Source organism: Lolium perenne, chromosome 6, assembly GCF_019359855.2.
Source record: "Lolium perenne isolate Kyuss_39 chromosome 6, Kyuss_2.0, whole genome shotgun sequence".
Taxonomy (NCBI): domain Eukaryota; kingdom Viridiplantae; phylum Streptophyta; class Magnoliopsida; order Poales; family Poaceae; genus Lolium; species Lolium perenne.
The window spans coordinates 197231891-197249621 of record NC_067249.2 but is presented as its reverse complement, the minus strand read 5'-3'; the positions used below and the strand labels follow the sequence as shown (position 1 = coordinate 197249621).

The window sequence follows — 17731 nt, the reverse complement described above, 5'->3', positions numbered from 1 at the left end:
TGGCAATCTTATTGGTTCAAGTAACCATACAATGCAGAAACTATTACTATGTTTTCACTTGGAATGAGCCTTTAACAACTTAAATAATTTTAGCAAAACAGTATCCGAACATCCTAACTTAGGTCTTTTTTTGTGTGTGTGTATCACTAATATGTACATGCTAAGGACTCATATTGAACAGCGCGAGTGTTCTAGCTACCATATACTGCTACAAGTTACTCTGAATGTTTGGTCGATAACTTGCTCACGGTGTTGTTGTACTGCCTCACCAGCGCATGCTGCGAGTTGCCGTTCAAGAACTCATGGTCTAACTGCAGCAGTCCACCATGCCTTACCAGGTACTGGTAGTAGGCCTTGTGAATCTGTCAGTGGTTTGCACTTCGAAATGCGCGGGGTTGTTGTCACTGACAAACAAGGGGCATGTCCCCTGCCATAGCGTTGTTAGATTATTAATGGTCATACTGAAGTCGAACTTTATAGACCATTGAATATCCATTTTTCAGAATATTTGTGTGCATGTTGATTGTTGTTTTGTCGCGAAATTCTGTTGCAGACATGTTGTGCAGAACAGTGGGATTTTGGTACGATGGTTGGAGTAAACGTAAAATAAGTGAGTGACATCTGGTGCTTGGGACTCACTTGATAACTTGACGACTGAGAGATTTGGTACCTCGTTTGGAGTTGCTCTTATCGTGTTTCTAGCTTATTAATCAGGTATCAAGCCCTCAACCCACCTATAGGAAGGAGAAGATTAATGAAAATTTTCCGACAACCATATCCAGTTTGAACAAAAAATGGTAGTTTTTTTTATTACAAGGTGTGTTAACCATGCGAGAGCATATTGCAGATGCATTGTTTTCTATTTTTATAAGTTAATAATTGTTTTTTCTGCTTCGCAGCAACGCGCGGGCATAGTGCTAGTATTATATGTACTACTATCACTGATCAAATTAGTGGTCAAACTTGTAAGGCACGAAAATCAATGTCGCGATATACATCGGGAATTTGGGATGGAGGGAGTCTGGTATAATTTTTGCTTGTGAGCAAAGGATTTCCAGCAGCCGCTTCTTCCTAGCGGTAGAGCACCTCAAGCACACATGTAGAAGAGCAGGGGAACCAAGAGTGTATCCGTGCATCTACAAACGAAGTAAACGAGCAGTGGAGCCGTGGAAAGGAGAAGCAGTACCCACCACATTTGATCCTTTTCGTGTCTTTAGCTGGGCTAAATGCTGCGGAAGATCTCGGGGAAAAGAAGCAAAGCAAAGAACCCACCGAGGGAAATCCATCCTTCACTCCTGTGTCTCCTCCTCGTACCAATTAATAGTGCGATGCTAAACTCAGTACGAATTCAGTGATATATGCTCATTGCTCCACTATAAGCATTGTGGACAAAACTGCATTGCGATCAATTGTTATTCTATCTTAAACCAAGATTAGCAGCCGTCCTGCATTATTGGCAATGTGGTTTTTCCATTATCAGCATCTGCTCAGCTCAGAGATGGTCTTAACCTGTACTTAGTGTCTACTCTAATCATGTACACATGACCCTAAAGACCATAGCTTGTGCTCCAATCTTGCTCGTGATGCTGCTTTAATGCTTCACGAAGGAGAAACTTTTATTCTTCGAAACCTTGCCCAAAGAGGCAAAGCTACATACCATGTGTGCCGTTTATGGAACACTGTAGCGCTGATCGTAAAACAGATGCATGGTTTCTACCAAACACAGCCCCTCGTAAAATTCTCTTATAGTGAAGAGGCCCCTCGCCTCCCACTTCTCCCGCCGAATGCCCGCACAGCGGCTGCCCCTCCTCCTCAAGGTCGCCGCCACGGCGGCCGCCGGCGCATTGGCGATCGTTGCGGCGACGCGCCTCCTGCGGGATGACGCCGTATCCTCCCTGCGCCGGGACATCCGCGACGCCGTCTCCGCCCTCGCCCCCAGCGACGAGGACGGCAACGACGACAGCGCCGACGACCACGACGCCCCGGCGCCGTCCGTGCTGATCACCGGGTTCCGGGCCCACGGGAAGAGCTCGCTGGTGAACACGGCGTGCCGCGCGCTCGCGGGCGAGGAGGGCCCGCTGCTGCTGCGCGCGGAGGCGTCGCCGCCGGGCGGCGGGTCCGACGGCACCAGGAAGCGGCTGAGGGTCAAGGCGGTGGTCGGCGGGACGGACGGCGAGATGGGCGCGGAGGAGGCGGCGGTGGAGCTGCTGGACGCGCCGCCGCTCCCCGAGGCCGCCAGGCTGACGAGGGACGACATCACCGCGGCCATCGGCGAAGGGAGCCCGGAGTGCGTGGTGCTGGTGCTGCGCTGCGACGCGCCCAGCAAGGAGCGGAACGCGGCCGTCAAGCGCCTGCCGGAGATCTCCGCCGCCGTCAGGGCCAAAGGTCAGTCGGCTTCTGCTAAGATCTTCTCGTGTGGCCTGTTTCTCGCACTATTTGTATATTGGGCCGTGAAACCACCCTGCAGCCCAACCTATAAAATAGCAGTATTCAGTCCATAGATCCAAATGACAGAACGCTAGGTGATAGGTTTTTCCTGCTGTTTCTCCACAAGAAATGACAAATTTCCAATCCAACTGACCCCCCTCCCCCAGTATATTTTTATGCTATGTACTGCTAAATTTTTAATGAAAACATGGACATGAATGAGATACATCTCTGGAGTTTTTTTTTTCGAGTTGTTAAGGCTAAGAGACGATCAAAGCTGGATTCACAACATTGATATGAATGGCATACGTCTCTGGATAAAAAAAAACTTCGAGTTGTTAAAACTAAGAGATGATCAAAGCTGGATAGAAAAAACTGAGCAACATAACACCATTTAATTGTTACTACATATATGAAGAAACATCATTAATTTCCCATGACATGGTACCTTTTTTTATCAAGAATCTGACATGATACGGCTATTGTTAACCTGCAAGATATATAACATAGGAGTAGTATCCTCTATCTGATGATGCCATAAAATTGTTTGTCATGGGTTGCTTTCTTTTATCAGAGTTTTTGGATTATTTTTTTTGCCTTTTCTTGTATGTATCATGACGATTTTAGATATGAACTTTGGTGGTGATCAGAAGACTGACTATTTAATGATACACCTTTTACTAATCTATGAACACCAAGGCTCTGCTAAATGCTATTACCTCTGTCCCAAATTATAAGATGTTTTGGTACTCTAAAATGGCCTCCAAAACCGAAAAGTCTCTTTGGCACATGAGCACCAGTATTTAAAAAACATATTTCTGTAATTCCAAAACATCTGAAATTAAATCCGTACATATATATAAACATTTCGAAGGTGCGGTGTAAATTTCGGATGAGAATATGTTGTATTTTGAGCTATACGAAAAAGACAAATTTCTGACAAAAATCTAAAGTTTCCATCCCTACAAATTTGTTATTTTTACTTAGCTCAAAATACAACGCAATTTCTACCAAATATTTACACGTGTATTCAGAACATGTGTATGTATTTGTGAAATAAAATTTATAATTTTTTGAAACACACAAATATTATTTTTAAATACTAAAAAAATCAGGAGCACTGGCACCTGAGTGCACCAAATCTGCTCTCTCCAAAACGTCTTATAATTTGGAACAGATGTATACTTAATTCTATATACATACTTTAAATCCAAAGTTGCCATGTTAGGTTTGGTATTGAAAAGAACATTGAGATTTTTGTTTTTTGTTTGTTTCACGTCTACAGAAAGTCTTGCACCTGACCAATTTTTACTGAACATCTGTTAACCAGGGATGAATCTAACTGTTACCTCAACTGTTTTAAACAGGGCTTAATTTGATAATTGTATTGACTTTTAAGAAGGCTATGCGATCAGTACGGCAAGCTGAAGAGCTTCTAAGAGAGGTTTCGTTCAGGGCCAGAACAGACTGTGTATACTTCATTGAGAACTACACCTGGAGCAACAATGGGCCCAATCTTCGCCACCCTCCTATGATAAAGAACGACTTTGCGACACATTTCACTGTGCTGACTATAATTCGGCAATGTCTGGAGTTCATCAAGCTAAACAGGAGTCAGTCCAAGGAGAAGGACGTCAAGCGGCTAAACCAACAGGCAGATGCTAAAACAGTTCCCAAAGTTAAATGACTCAAATGTAACGCATTTCAAGAGACTGATTCGCACAGGTACGATGTATCCTTAGCGCTGAGATAGTCTGACAATCTGTACAAAATGTACATTCATTATATGTGTGATGTTATAGGCCTGTTTATCTGCCTCTGTCTCTGTGTATAGTTATTGCTCTGATTTTGTCATTCTCCAGATACATAAATCAAAGTGGAAATCCTCTTGCCATATATATATCATTGCTGTTAAATATGAATCGTACCACTCTAAATCACCGATGCTATACTCAACCCAGCCATACATAAGCCCAAAGATAATTAGACATACGTAATCATTATTACTATGGATGGAGTATGACAAAACCAACGTCAGTCGGTCCTGCCTTGTTCTCTTTAGCTCATCAATTTAAGGGTCCAGGCACCAGCAGTAGTAGTCTGATGCTGAAAGTGCCATGAGTTCTTCTGGGCTCATCCTCTCCAGCTCTCTCTGCCTCCAGGCCGGGTAGTTATTCTGCACCTCCCCTGAACCGGAGGCGTAATCTCTCGGGTGAGCTTGTGTTCTCATCCTGATATATAGCCTCATTGCTGCTACGCAGTCCTCGTATGGATCTTGAATGCCAGTGTGGACATCATACCTGCCAATGGGATAGGTGGACAATTCTTCAGCATTTTGCAGAAGACCAAAGGTTGCAGAGAGATGGTGTAGCCCAGGTAGCAAGTTACATACCCAAGATATGCTTGTGTAAGGTACTTGAGGGTGTTGCTCAGCTTGCTGGTTTTCATCAGTGGTGGGTACTTTGCAGTGTCCCTGCATACCCAGAGATAAATTGTGTCAAGAAGATAGTAGAAGCCACTGTAGCTCCTGAACCATGCTCATAAAGCTAAGATATATACCTGATCATGAATGTGGGGTAATCCAGCCCTAGGCGCTCAAGGTCCTGTTCCACGCCATGGCCAACAAGGATCCTTGCCCTTCCGTAGCTCCTCGGCCGTATCTTCCACAGTGGCTCTCCGTTGCAGAGGATGTCCTGTATCCTCCTCTGCACAAGCTTCAGTGGCATGGCATCCCTCAGATACTCTGGCCTTATTCCTGTGACTTCATACCTGAACAAATGAATCATTTTTTTTCCAGAAAACAGTCAATTCATGTCTTTCATTTCTTGCCTAGTCCAAGCAATATGTTTTCTGCTAGACCGGTTGCTATTAGCATCCGTGTTTTGATGATCCATCAAGAGAAGGAAAAAAAACCAAACCAGTAGCTTTATCATCAATTTTAAATGCCATTGACAAAGACCAGTAGCTAAGCAGAATCCAGTCCAAGGTAGTTAGAGTCAACTACCTGTAGTTAGTGACAGGCGCCATAGGCTTCACATAGGTCTGGAAGATAACGGTCTCATCATCTCCAATAAGGCACACTCTCGCACAGAGGTCTACCGATCCGTCGCTTCCTCCTCCGACCATCTTGCAGGCCATGGCAACCGCACGTCCACCTGCGCCGCTCTTCGGCATCTGAGATACAAGGCCACACGAGAAAAGAAACATCAGAACCTTAGTTTGTCGCTCGGCACTTTACTGTCCTGGAGCTCTAGCATTCATTCAGTTAAGAAGAAGTTGATTGAACGGAGCGGGAAGCACTACCGGAGCAGCACGGGAGTACTGGCAGGCGGAGCGGTGATATCTGGCGGCGGTCTGGCTGTCGAAGATGTTGAGGCAGATGCTGCAGCCGCGGACGCTGAAGACGCGCGCACACTCCACCTTGGGCAACGGCCCTTCATTGCCAAAAGAGAGAGATCATCAGAGTTGTCCTTTGGTGCCATCGATCTGTGCAGCGTTTAAGTTGCAGTGCTTACCGATGAGGTGCTCCCTGAGCGACTCGAAGGAGCGGCAGTGCTTCCGACACGCGCCGCACTTGGGCTCATGGACGGAGTGGTACGACACCTTCATGTGCTCCACCAGGTGCTCCATCTTGTTGTACTGCCTGAAGCACGCTGAGCATTTGTTCCTGGTGATGGGGACATGCATATGATTTAGCTTCATATATCACCTAGCATTCTAGCCTCCCCTACTATAATTTGGAATGGGCCAGCACAAGAGATTTTTATTTATTGAAACGAAGCTAGGACAAGAGATCTAACTGAAGCATTTTATTCATCTCTTTTTCAAGTCGATTGATGATCTAAAAGTATGCAAATATGTTAATGTGGCACAAGAATGCTAGTACCTCAAGGTCTCGGCAGACTCCCTTCTGATGTCCATCGCACTCCTGAGATTCCTGCAGATCGATCAAGATCTCTCAAATCTCGAGGTTGGCGAGGATGAGCGGTATGGGTGAGCCTATTTATAGGCAGTGTCCACGAGAGATAGAACCTCCACTAGAAAAAGCCCTTACACTGTCACTGCTCCATGCCGAGAACATGCGTCCAGTTTTCTCTAAGGCCGCATTAGCATATCCGTGACACATTACTCCTAGAAAGGAGCCTGGGCAACTCGGCCAGCCAGGGGGTCTGAGGGGGGGATTTCATCGCGTTCGTCCATTGGCAGTGCTACAGTAAAAACTCTGCCCCGCTTTTCACTCCAACCGTTGGATCTGTAAAGGCTTTTCTCACTTGTTGAGCTTCCAAAAGAGTCGATGACGGGTGGGCCCAACTACGTGCGGGGGCCGGTGGTGAGAGGCATCCACGCCCGCTTGTTTGGTCGCCATCTTTCTGGGGCTGGTGAAAAGGTAGATCGCTCTCCCCTCCGGGGTCCCCAATTCACGCCCCCTCCTCTCGTCCCCAGTCCCGTCTCTCCTCCCAGGGACGGATTGAGATCCGGTGACATGCCATGGGCATGTCACCAATGAACAGTAACTGTGACATGCACCTAGTTTTTGGCCGTTGGATCCAAACTCGATGGACAGATGAACATGAATAGGACTATGCTACAGTGCACGTGCTACAGTGTATATGCTACAGTACGTACGCTACAGCGTACCTGCTACAGGAACGGCCACATTGACGCGCTACAGTACTTAATCTGGTCCGCTCGTTTTTGATCCAACGACCCATAGTGCATGTCACCGCACTGTTCATCGGTGACATGCCATGGGCATGTCACCGGATCCGTGTCCCCCAGGGACGACCTCTCTCCCCTGCTCTAGCCCCATGTGAGGCCGGAGAGTGCACTCCCAGGCTGGAAGAGGGTGGAGGCGAGCGAATGCCCCATCGCCGGCGGCCGCCACGCGCATCCTCCTGCCGGAGGCGCCACCATCGCTCGTCGTTTTCCGAGAGCTCGCCGGCGCATTTGAGCAGCGAGCAGACGGGGCCGGACGGGACGGCCGCCGTGGTAGACGAGAGGAAGCGCTGCAGGAGAGGGTCCCGGAGGAGGGGCGGCGGCGCCTGTGGAGTCGCTGGCTCAACAGATTTTTTTGGTTTACATCGATGTGCCTTTTCCTTGCATCTAGCAGCGGGTCTGGTTGGGGTAAAGTGGTAAACACACGAAGGAGATAAGCAACCAGACATTGTTGTTGGTACCGGCAGTAATTTCTGCCCCTCTATTTTATTTTTAGGTGGCCATTATGCTATGTTAAAAAGAGTGTCACATATGCCCTGCAACTGTTTGTGTTCATGTTTGAATGGTGGAAAGAACATTTTTATAGAAAAGTTAACTCTCATCCAATGGAGAAAATCATCATATTGTGTTAAAAGAAGTGCCACATGTGCTTTTCAATTGTTTCTGTTCCTTGTTAATGGAGAAAGAATATTTGTGCAGAAATGCACAGTACTGAAGAATTCATTGGCAACCAGACAATGAAGCTAGGAAGTACGTCAAGCACCTTATTGACGCCAATGATTATTGCCATACCAAAGGAGTCTATCATAGAGGTCTGAAGGTCCGTTCTGGATAAGAGATGCATGCGTCACTTTCTTTTCTCTCATTCTCTAATTGCATTTTCTCATGCTTGACAATTCTAATCTGCTTTTGTAGCCTGAAAACCTGCTTCTTGATTCACATGGGAACTTAAAAGTTTCAGTTTCGGACTTTTTCCTAGAAACGTGATAAAGAGATTCCATTTGCTGACAATGCCTACTTATATTTTACTGTGTTGACTGAGAGTTCTTAATTTTTGGGAATTCCAGGGAGTAGGCCTCTTCACACAACTGTGGCATGGAAAATTACATTGCTCCTGAGGTATGTGACGCTTCTTCTGTTTTTAGCTTAAACATGAAGTCGCTACTGATGTATGAATGTATGAAGGAAAATACCTTCAAAAAAGAGGGCTAATTACACAGAAACGCGACTAAATATAATGTGTCCTGACATGTATAATGGCATTTCCTTACTTTTCCTATACAAGTAGTTGACTGCAATTATGTGCCTTTCTGACCATGTGATTGGAATTTAAGATCTCAGTTTGGTTTCTCTGAAATTTTGCAGCCTGCCCTTTCTCTTTTGGACGTCATGGTGCATCGGTTATAAGCATTAGAGTTAATTAAATTAAGTGAAGTAATAACTTCATGTTATGGTTTCTTCATTTTTTTTGTACAAGTGATTTAGTTTAAATGGAAAATTATATATTATTCTATTTTTTATATACTTGTCCTCCGTAAGGTCCAATTGGCCAATCCTGTATCTTTTTTCAGTTTTAGTTTCAAAACCGTTTTTCAGATTCATGTATGCTTTTTCTCATCAAACATCAAGCAGGGATTGTGCAAATAAAACGGAAGCCCGTCTCCACGGCATGAAAACTGGTGAGCTGGGAAATGCTCCATGTTCAAATTGAAACTACTGATTCCCAGTTCCCGATGTGCGCACTTAGGAGCTGAGCTTCGAGTTCCTGATATGCGCACTTTGAAGTAGTTGCATTATCATAATAACTTGCCGACTATCTCAGTTGTGGTGGCTAGCGATGCAGCCGGGCCTTGGGTTATTGGAATTACAGTTATGTAAAAAAAAAGGTTCTCTAAAAAAGCAGGAGCTTGACTATAAATATATAATTTGTTTCATTTCTAAAGTTGTATTTGGGCTATGTATCATTTAGTGTTCAGTGGTTTCATATCCAACTTGCAATAAGATGATAATGCAGATGGTCACCGTGCATATGTATTTTAAGAAGGGTGCATTAAGGTGTTAGTGAGATGGTCACCATGTATCTGGATGCTAAGAACGTGTTTGGTTCATGATTATGTAACTTGATTACGACCTGTGTTTGGTTCATGATTATGTAACTTGATTACGGCCTGTGTTTGGTTCGACTTACCTGTAATTAGGTTCCGTGACTGATACCATGGAAGAAACCTCTCCATGCATTGGAGCTCATTGCTGCTTTTGCCTTTGCGCGAGGCCCAACAGGTGTATTTTTATTATTGAAGGAACCTTATTTAACCATAGACATTTGTTCTTTACTTATTAGTGATGATACTGTTGTATTTTTATTGAAGAAAATAACACTACTTAGCCGACTTTTAAAGAAAAAAACACTACTTCTTAACCGATTAAAACTTATGGTAACAGTTTCATCTCGCTTTTGACTCTGCGCCGGGGCGCACCGGGTCATCTAGTTGCATAAGCATCTCGTATCGGCAAAGACGTCTGAATGTCTTCTCTTTAAAAGAAACTGTGGGTGTAGCGAGTTTTATGGCTTGATGACTTGCAAAGTCAGTAGAAATATGATTAGACATCTCGTTTAAAGAATGGAGACGAGATAGATAAATACTAGTAGCACGTCCCAGATGATCATATTATAAATCCAATTTGCGAGCTTTCAAGGCCTAACATGGACCACAGCCGTTAGCATCTCAAATTAGGCATAGTTGTTGTTAAATTTTGCCTTGTTGAACTAATTTATAAGGTTGTGCAAAAGTAGCCGCCAGAAAATGAGCACCTTATTTGGCAAAGCTAATTGCATTCAAACTTACTACTCCTATACAAAAACAATACTCCCTCCGTTACATTCTAGAAAAAATCAGATAAATTAGTAGTGCATTTATTACTTAAATTGGTAAACATTCAATCCAAGCTACATTGGAAATAGTGACATCTAATAGATAAAGAGGAACACTTCGTTTTCCTTATTCTTGTTGACTAGTACAAGATAGAATGTAGAGTATTTTAGAATAAATTTTAGGCTTAGAATGCAGACTAATTCACAACGGAGGGAGTACACTTACTGCAAGAGTAGGTGTTTCTCCCATCATATGCATATATGCTTAACCAAGACACATGTTTAGGGTGGTGCTAAATTTAAGTTGCATGGTTTTGATATGTCTAAGTCAGACACGCTGAGCCTTTCAAGACATAATTTATTTCTCTCAAAGGAAAATAGACTAATACTTCCTTTAAAAAAAAGACTTGTAACATCTTTGCATAGGTACAAATGTCCCTATATATATTAAATGTTACATTTGTACCTAGGCAAAGTTGTGACAAGTTTTCTCGCAACTGATGGAGTAAAAGGAAACAAAGCGTGGCGGTCCAATCAAACGAGGCTAATGCTGTGTTTGGTTGCAATGAATTGAGCTCTGAATTGAATTGGCAATGGAAAACCAAATCAACCAATTCAATGGAATACCACAAAGAGCGTTTGGATGAGCGTGGTATTCAGCTACAGAATTCAGATTTCAATGGAATAACAAATCCTGTTTGGATGTCACATGTGTGGAATTGAGAGTATTTTTGACTTTGAACAATATAACCTCTGTAATATGAATGAAAATAGCACAAATAGCACAAAGTGGACAATTATGCTTACAAATAGTAGAAAGTGGATACATTATGTCTCACAAATAGCACAAAGTGGATACATTACGTCTCACAAATAGCACAAAGTGGATACATTATGTGTCAAACAATTCATCGAAGTCACCTAGGTCCCTCGGTGACCTCTGAGTACTAGCATATGCTAATGCAACCATAGACACCTCAAAATACATCTTTGTGAGAATTATTCTTTTTCTTTTTTTTTTGTTTGTTCTCTTCACAAATGTAATGAACCAATTCTTGGTCGCAACACGAATTGGTCTCAGCACTTGTTCTCCTCAAGTTCAGCAAAAATCGAAATAAAATTGTTGTCAGTACATACAACACAGGGGAGGAACGGACCTCGTCCACACAGGGCAGGCCGCCGCGCGTCCGCGCAAGGGGAGGCGCCCTCGCTCGTCCACACAGGGGAAGCCCTCGCTCGTGCACACAGGGCAGGCCGGCGCGCGTCCGCCCGAGTCCGCGCGAGGGGAGGCCGGCGCGCGAGGGATGGCCGCAGCGCGTCCGCGCGAGTCCGCGCGAGGGGAGGCCGGCGCGCGTCCGCGCGAGGGGAGGCCGCCTCTCGTCCGCCCGAGTCCACTTCCCGCCGCCTCTCTACCACCGACGGCCGACGACGGGAGCTACCTAGGGTTCGGGTCGCCCGAGCAGTGGGCAGCCAGGGGGAAGGGGACCAAGGGGGAGAGGGATGGGAGGGGCGGAGGAGGGCGGCCGGAGTGGTGACGGAGGGAGAGATGGGGCGGCGATGTACCTGGCGGCCGGCGATTCGAAGGTGCGCGGAGGAGGGCGAACGAAGGAGCGCGTCGTTCTTTTTCGGGAGAGACGAGCCCGTCGCTCGATTCAGAGGGAATACGGAGGTCGGGAGCTCTGAATTGGGGCACGGCATAAGTTGCCTCGCACGGGCCTGCGCTTAGAATTGGGCAGCAATTCCCCACACCAATATCTAGCACATCCAAACAGCAGAACTGGGCCCTCAATTCTAGATTCCCCAATTCAGAGCCCAATTCATTGCAACCAAACACATCATAATAGTAATCTACCAAAGGCAACCTTGTCCATACGATCTGTGTGGATGCAATAAACGGCAAGAAATTCCCTCTCGGAGAATTATTAAAGCATGTATAAGCCTCTTGGCATCTAGGTTGTCTATTTCATCGTCATCCTTACAAAATTAATATGATATGCATATATGTACTTCTTATAAAGAAAAATCCCACTAACTGCAGCAAAGATAATCTACCTCTGGCTACCAACATCATCAGTTTCTTAAGATTGCTCATTTCATCTAATCTACGCTTACAATTAATTTGCATGCAACATTAATCAGACGCACTCCTGAACCTTGGCGACCTATAATTTGTTAATTACACATACTATCATGGCCAACTAAATCTTGCATATTCCCGTTACGTAGCTTCATGTTTCATTTGTACTATACCCTTTTTTTCACAAGAAAAGTATTTTTATACAATGGAAGGTTCATCAAAATGAGGATCATAAAAGGCAAAAAATAAACCACATGGTGGCTAAGGTCGGTGAATCCCACCATCGGTAGCACGACAAACTGCAAAGGATGCTATACACCTAGCAAAACCTTTTTTAAGCGTGACACTTGGCAAGCAAAGCACTCACAAAATATGTCTATGTTGAGTGTTTTTCTTTGCTTAGTGTTTTTCCGTGACACTTAGCTATGGAGGAGGGGGGGTCTATCCGAGTGTCCGTGAAATACACTCGGCAAACTATTTGCCACTCGGCAACTTTGTCATTTTAGGCGGTGACTTACAAACAAACATATATCCACAATCATCGAACAACCAAGGAAGATGCAAGACTCGTTCGACAATGTTGGTGGAAGTAGACTGTAAAGGCCAGAACATATGTTTCACCCTAGAGTTCATCAAAACTCCAAGAGAATGTATTCACGAAAGATATGACCAAGGCTAAATGGCTCGACCCAACAAATGAAGGCTAGCTAGAGCATTCCCGGTAATTGCACCGATGTCTACTTTATTAGGCTAGGCGAATGAAATCGTCGCCAGCCATGGTTCTGATCGGCAGGGAAGCTCTTGCAAACATGCTAGTATTCGCACCGCCAAAGGTCGCGTTTATTACGCACGCTAAAATCCCGATGTTATTTGGTATGGCGGATAAAGACCGGCCAGTAGCCCAGTTGAAACAGCATGAGGAATGCTGCCCCGCCCCTGTGGCTGCTACAACCTGCCGACAGATAACCTTAATTCAACGGATGTTTCGACGTCAGAAATAATGCAAGTGTGTCATATATAGCACCAACCCCTTTAGCATCAGGGCCAGGCGCGTCGCGTCATTTTGACCAAGAGTTTATGAAGCTGGCTGGAGCAACTTGAGCTTCAATACCAGAGAGGTTTTCAGCCTCTAGATCGGCTAAAGTCGGCGAGAATGGTTAACGTCGGAGTACGTGTAGATTGGAATTCTGCTTATAAGCAACGCGGGCCTGGCTAGATCCTGCGTCCCTGGAGCTCACATCCTCCAGGCACGTGATGACTGGTTCGTGTAGAGATCTGCTCACCAATGCAGTCGACACCCCATCTGTCAGCCACACCTAATGTAGCTTCTATAGTCGTAGCTAGTGGCCAAATTAGTGGGAAAGAAGAGGAGAGGATGAGCCGTACGTGCATGCGGGAAAGCACACGAGCATAGCATATCGATGGACCTCGACATCTCCGGCTTTGGCCCTGGCTAGAGTGTTCTTTGGGACGGTCATGGGATGGGGGATGATCAAGATATGTATATTCCCGGTCAAAAAGATGGGCTTGGAAAAGGGGGGATGCGACGCGCCCGTCCGTCGACGGCGACGGACGGCATCCTCTCAGCGAGCCGGGCGACCGGCCCGTCGGAGAAGCCGCGCGCGGTATAGGTGGCCGGATGGGCACGGCTGGTCAAAGGAATTCTGAGCTAGGTGACGGCGACGGCGGCGGATTCCTGTCCGGCGACACCGCGCGCGCTAGCTCCTGCAAGATCGATCCATCGATCGTTCTCCTGCTGCTTTGCAATAATATATGGTGGGAGGATTGGCCTCCGTCCCTCTGGCTCTGGGACACCCTTCCACGCGGTTCAAGATTGGTGGCTCTCCTTCGTCTTCACCAACGGCACTAGCGGAAATCTTTTGCGTCATTTACCATGCCAGACTCTCGAGAGATTTGGAATGAGCACAGGAGAATTTTTTCGCAATGTATCAACTATGTGTCGTCCATTGTTGTAACTAAAATTAAAGGGAGGTACGTAGCCTTAGGTTTGGAGCGGTACGGACGCTAGGCACTTGGATTCTATCAATGCCGTGAGAGTGATTCCTTTGCTTTAGAGCCTCACTCGGTTTTGTAACAAACCTTGAATTCTTTATTAATTACTCCCTCCATTCCAAAATGTAAGGCGTCTAGAGATTAGTCAAAAGTCAACGTTTTTTAAGTTTAACTAAGTTTATACATAAAAATATAAACATTTACAGTACTGAATCAACATGAATAGATTCACCATAAAATATATTTTCTTAATATATCCATTCGATATTGTAGAAGTAAATATATTTTTCTAAATATTTGGTCAAAGCTAGTAAAGTTTGACTTTTGACCAGTCCTTTAACGCCTTACATTTTGGGACAGAGGGAGTATGAGGTATTTTTTTTGTATCTGTCTAAAGAAATGAAAATATATGCTAGGAGGTTGGCCAGGCCCCGCCCATACCACATGCCAGCTCCCAGGTGTAGATGCATGCATTGAAGGCTCGCTACCCCTAATGTCATGTGGATTCTCGATCAGCTAGGTATAAGAAATAAAAATAACATATTTTTATTTAGTTGGAGGAGAGAGAGCAAGAGCTAGCTTAATCATACTTCTAGATAATTTGTGAGAGTAAAAGATGAACTATACATTGATAAAGTACTACATTTTTATAGCCAACAATTATACATGTTAGCTATAAATTAGCTATAGATGATATGTCAACTTGCTTATAGCCAATAATCGGCTATTCTATTGGACTTGCTCTTATAAATCCTAAGAATGTATGTGCCCAAATAGGTATATGTACATTTTCGATATTTTATAGCCTCTGCTCACCTACATATTGTTCTGCGAGATAGGAATATTATTTACCTCTTTGTGGTAGCAATCGCGGAATATAAAAAGTGGAAGGCTAGGGGACAATTACACATGGGCAGGTGTGGTATTCTTGCACTTGCTATTCTGGGCCTTTAGCCAGTGGGCCCGACATGGTAGCTCAGAAGATAGCTTATTAAAAGATCAACAAAATCTATCTAGATGGGGTGAATACGAAAAACAAATGCATGCTTGGCTTTGAGTGGTCAATTGTTGTCATATCATGAACTCTCATAATTATCTTTGAGTGGTCAATTGTTGTTTGCTAATTCAAAAAAACGATTCTAATCTCTTTCATTGATTAATTGCTTAATGCCATGTGTTAGGTTTTATGTATTACCAAACAAAGAGCCGGTGGCTACATAGTCTTGCTGGACTAGCGATAAAAAAATGACTAGAGAAGACTATTCATAATCTAAGATATAGTATTTACCTCATATCAGTTTTTTTTAGAGTATAGGCGGACGCACATAGAGTGCACACACATGATCGTTAACTAGAAATATTAAAGCCTCCACCAGCCGCACGTCATGGGTTAGGCTTGCAACTCGCGCAAACTCCGAAAACAATTCCTAATCAAAGATTTGATATTTCTGCCACGTTTGAACGTGTACAAGTAGACAACACAGAGTGCACACACACGATCATCCACGTGCCAAGAATGGGAGTTTTCTTTTTGCAGGGGAAAAATGGGAGTCGTTTATCGAGAAATTAAAGTGATGACAAATTTCCCAGTAGACTACACGATCACAAAGGTTAGGAGGGAGCACGCCAAGACGACGCATGAGATTGCTGTCTTTTCTCGGGTGAACAATACTTGCAAGGTGTGGCACTCCATGTGCCTTTTCCAATTGATCATGTTGTTGATGGAGTTTATTCATCAAACTCTTTGTCAGATAAACAAAGTTCTCTCTTGGCCCTAGAAAACTACTACCTCTAGTCCTAAGCATTCTAAGTTTGGCCATCTATAAGAAATGGACTACTAGGTCAGCACGCGCCAGTGGCGGTGGAGGACGTCCTCCAGATGGGTGTGCAGCTGCCGCCCTCAGGTTCCAACCTTCCTACCTCCTCCAACTCGCAGGTCACGCGATGGACCTCGCGGCACGGGCGTGAGTTCGCGGATGTCAGGGTGGCGGCCCCGAAAGGTGGACTGCATGGACGACTCGGCAGCAGGAGACGTGGCGGTAGTGATGGCCGTCTCTTGGGGCCGGGAGGGTGGCGAGGAGTGGGCATCAGGAGCTCCTGGTGTTGGGGGCGCCTCGGCGTGGTCAGTGCCTAGGTCGCGTGGTAGAAGCTCGGATCGGGAATGCCTTGTCGTTGAGGGATCGGGTATGGCGAGGGTTTTTCCGTGCGAAATCCTAGCGCTTCGATGCCAACGATGGCGACAGATGTATGTGTCGTGACCCTCTTGAGGGCGTAGTTGTGGCTACCCTCTCCGCATTAGGACTCCAGTGAAAACCCTAGACCTATGTGCTCTTGGTAACGGTGGCACCTTTGACGGTGTTACCTCCTTGGGGGCCTTGTCGTGGAGCCCAGGTATCCTTAGTCTCATGGTGTTTTCGGTGGCAAGCTCGGTGATTCTTTTTTGTTTTTCTATGATCTGCTTGTAAGAGGAATTCCTCGTCACTTTGTATCGGTTCGTCCGTTTGGCTTTATCTATAAAGCTTGGCAAAAGCCTGTTCGAGGAGAAATGGGCTACTAGTGTTATATTGTGATCCAAATTTATAAGAAGGCTAAATTCTGACGAGCAGAGAGAGGGGTAATCGCTTCCTAAGATAATCCACGGCATTTGTAAACACTTATCGATATAGTGTAGTTTTGTTGCCTGGCATCCGTGGGTTTTCCTCTCTTTGTTGAAGAGGGTTTTTCTCGTTAAAATCTTGTGTCTCTCGCCGTGATTTTCTTTTCATTCTTCGTTATTGCCTATCGCGTTTGTAATAACTAATATGGAACATCAAGTTGATCTTAGTAGATTTATCGTGAAATATATTTGTGTAGTTATATAATTATATTTATGTGACACAACACATGTGTACATAATTTGATGGTCAAGATACCATCTTGGAAACTTTTGATGTCCTAAAAGACATGGAATTTTGGACTGGTGGAAGCAAAGAACAAGTTGATGCACTGCTGGGTCCAACCAAGTCAGTTTCAAGGTGGGTTGCAAAGTTCAGTTCGATGCTGCGACTTCTGTTTTTCTGATGTTCCCAAAGGGTGCTTGTTTATGTATATGCCTTGCTGTTCTTAGCGGAGATAGCCTCTGCAAACTGTAATAAACCCTGTAGTAACCGATGCTTGACCAAGTGACTAGCGTGCACCCTGTCGTGGCCACACGTGGATCCAGTCGACGTTATCGCGCTGTTGCCTTCAAATATTAATTTCTGTATATGCCAACTTTGAGATGATTCCTCCTTGTAAAGCGAAAGAGATCCGTAGATATGCAAAGCGCGGGTGAATGTGATTCCCAGTACGACCTTCAAAGTGGTGTGTCGCTTATCTTGTTTACTTATCCCTAGCCAAAATAATTATCTTGTTACCTGCGTGTGCAAATTTTTTACCTTGGGATCGATGAGAATCGTCGATAGATTTGGAGAATCCAGTGGCAAATTTTACCTCGGATGAGAATCATGGCTTTGGGGAATCTAGTGGCGACATCGAGCTGTACCTCTTGTCGCCCGTACCTACCGGAGCTAGTGAAGGGTTTTGGTTTTAATCTCCTGACTTTGTGTCGAGAGTTTATTGGTCTTGAGAGTTGCTACTAGTTTGCA

At 44.9% G+C, this 17731-nt stretch overlaps 2 protein-coding genes across 2 annotated transcripts; one reads left to right on the top strand and one right to left on the bottom strand.

Moving 5' to 3' along the window:
• Window positions 1–1645: 1645 nt before the first annotated feature.
• Window positions 1646–4238, top strand: LOC127306474 (uncharacterized). The gene is made up of 2 exons (XM_051337110.2): window positions 1646–2385; window positions 3795–4238. The coding sequence occupies exons 1-2, from the start codon at window positions 1785–1787 to the stop codon at window positions 4112–4114; spliced, it is 921 nt and encodes a 306-aa protein (XP_051193070.1). The 5' UTR covers window positions 1646–1784; the 3' UTR covers window positions 4115–4238.
• Window positions 4239–4298: 60 nt separating this feature from the next.
• On the bottom strand, window positions 4299–6522 carry LOC127306473 (RNA exonuclease 4). The gene is made up of 7 exons (XM_051337109.2): window positions 6314–6522; window positions 5943–6094; window positions 5731–5861; window positions 5432–5601; window positions 4987–5196; window positions 4820–4900; window positions 4299–4727 (listed from the first exon to the last, which is right to left on the bottom strand). Exons 1-7 carry the CDS (start codon window positions 6346–6348, stop codon window positions 4499–4501), a joined length of 1008 nt encoding a protein of 335 aa, XP_051193069.1. The 5' UTR covers window positions 6349–6522; the 3' UTR covers window positions 4299–4498.
• Between the last annotated feature and the right edge of the window lie 11209 nt (window positions 6523–17731).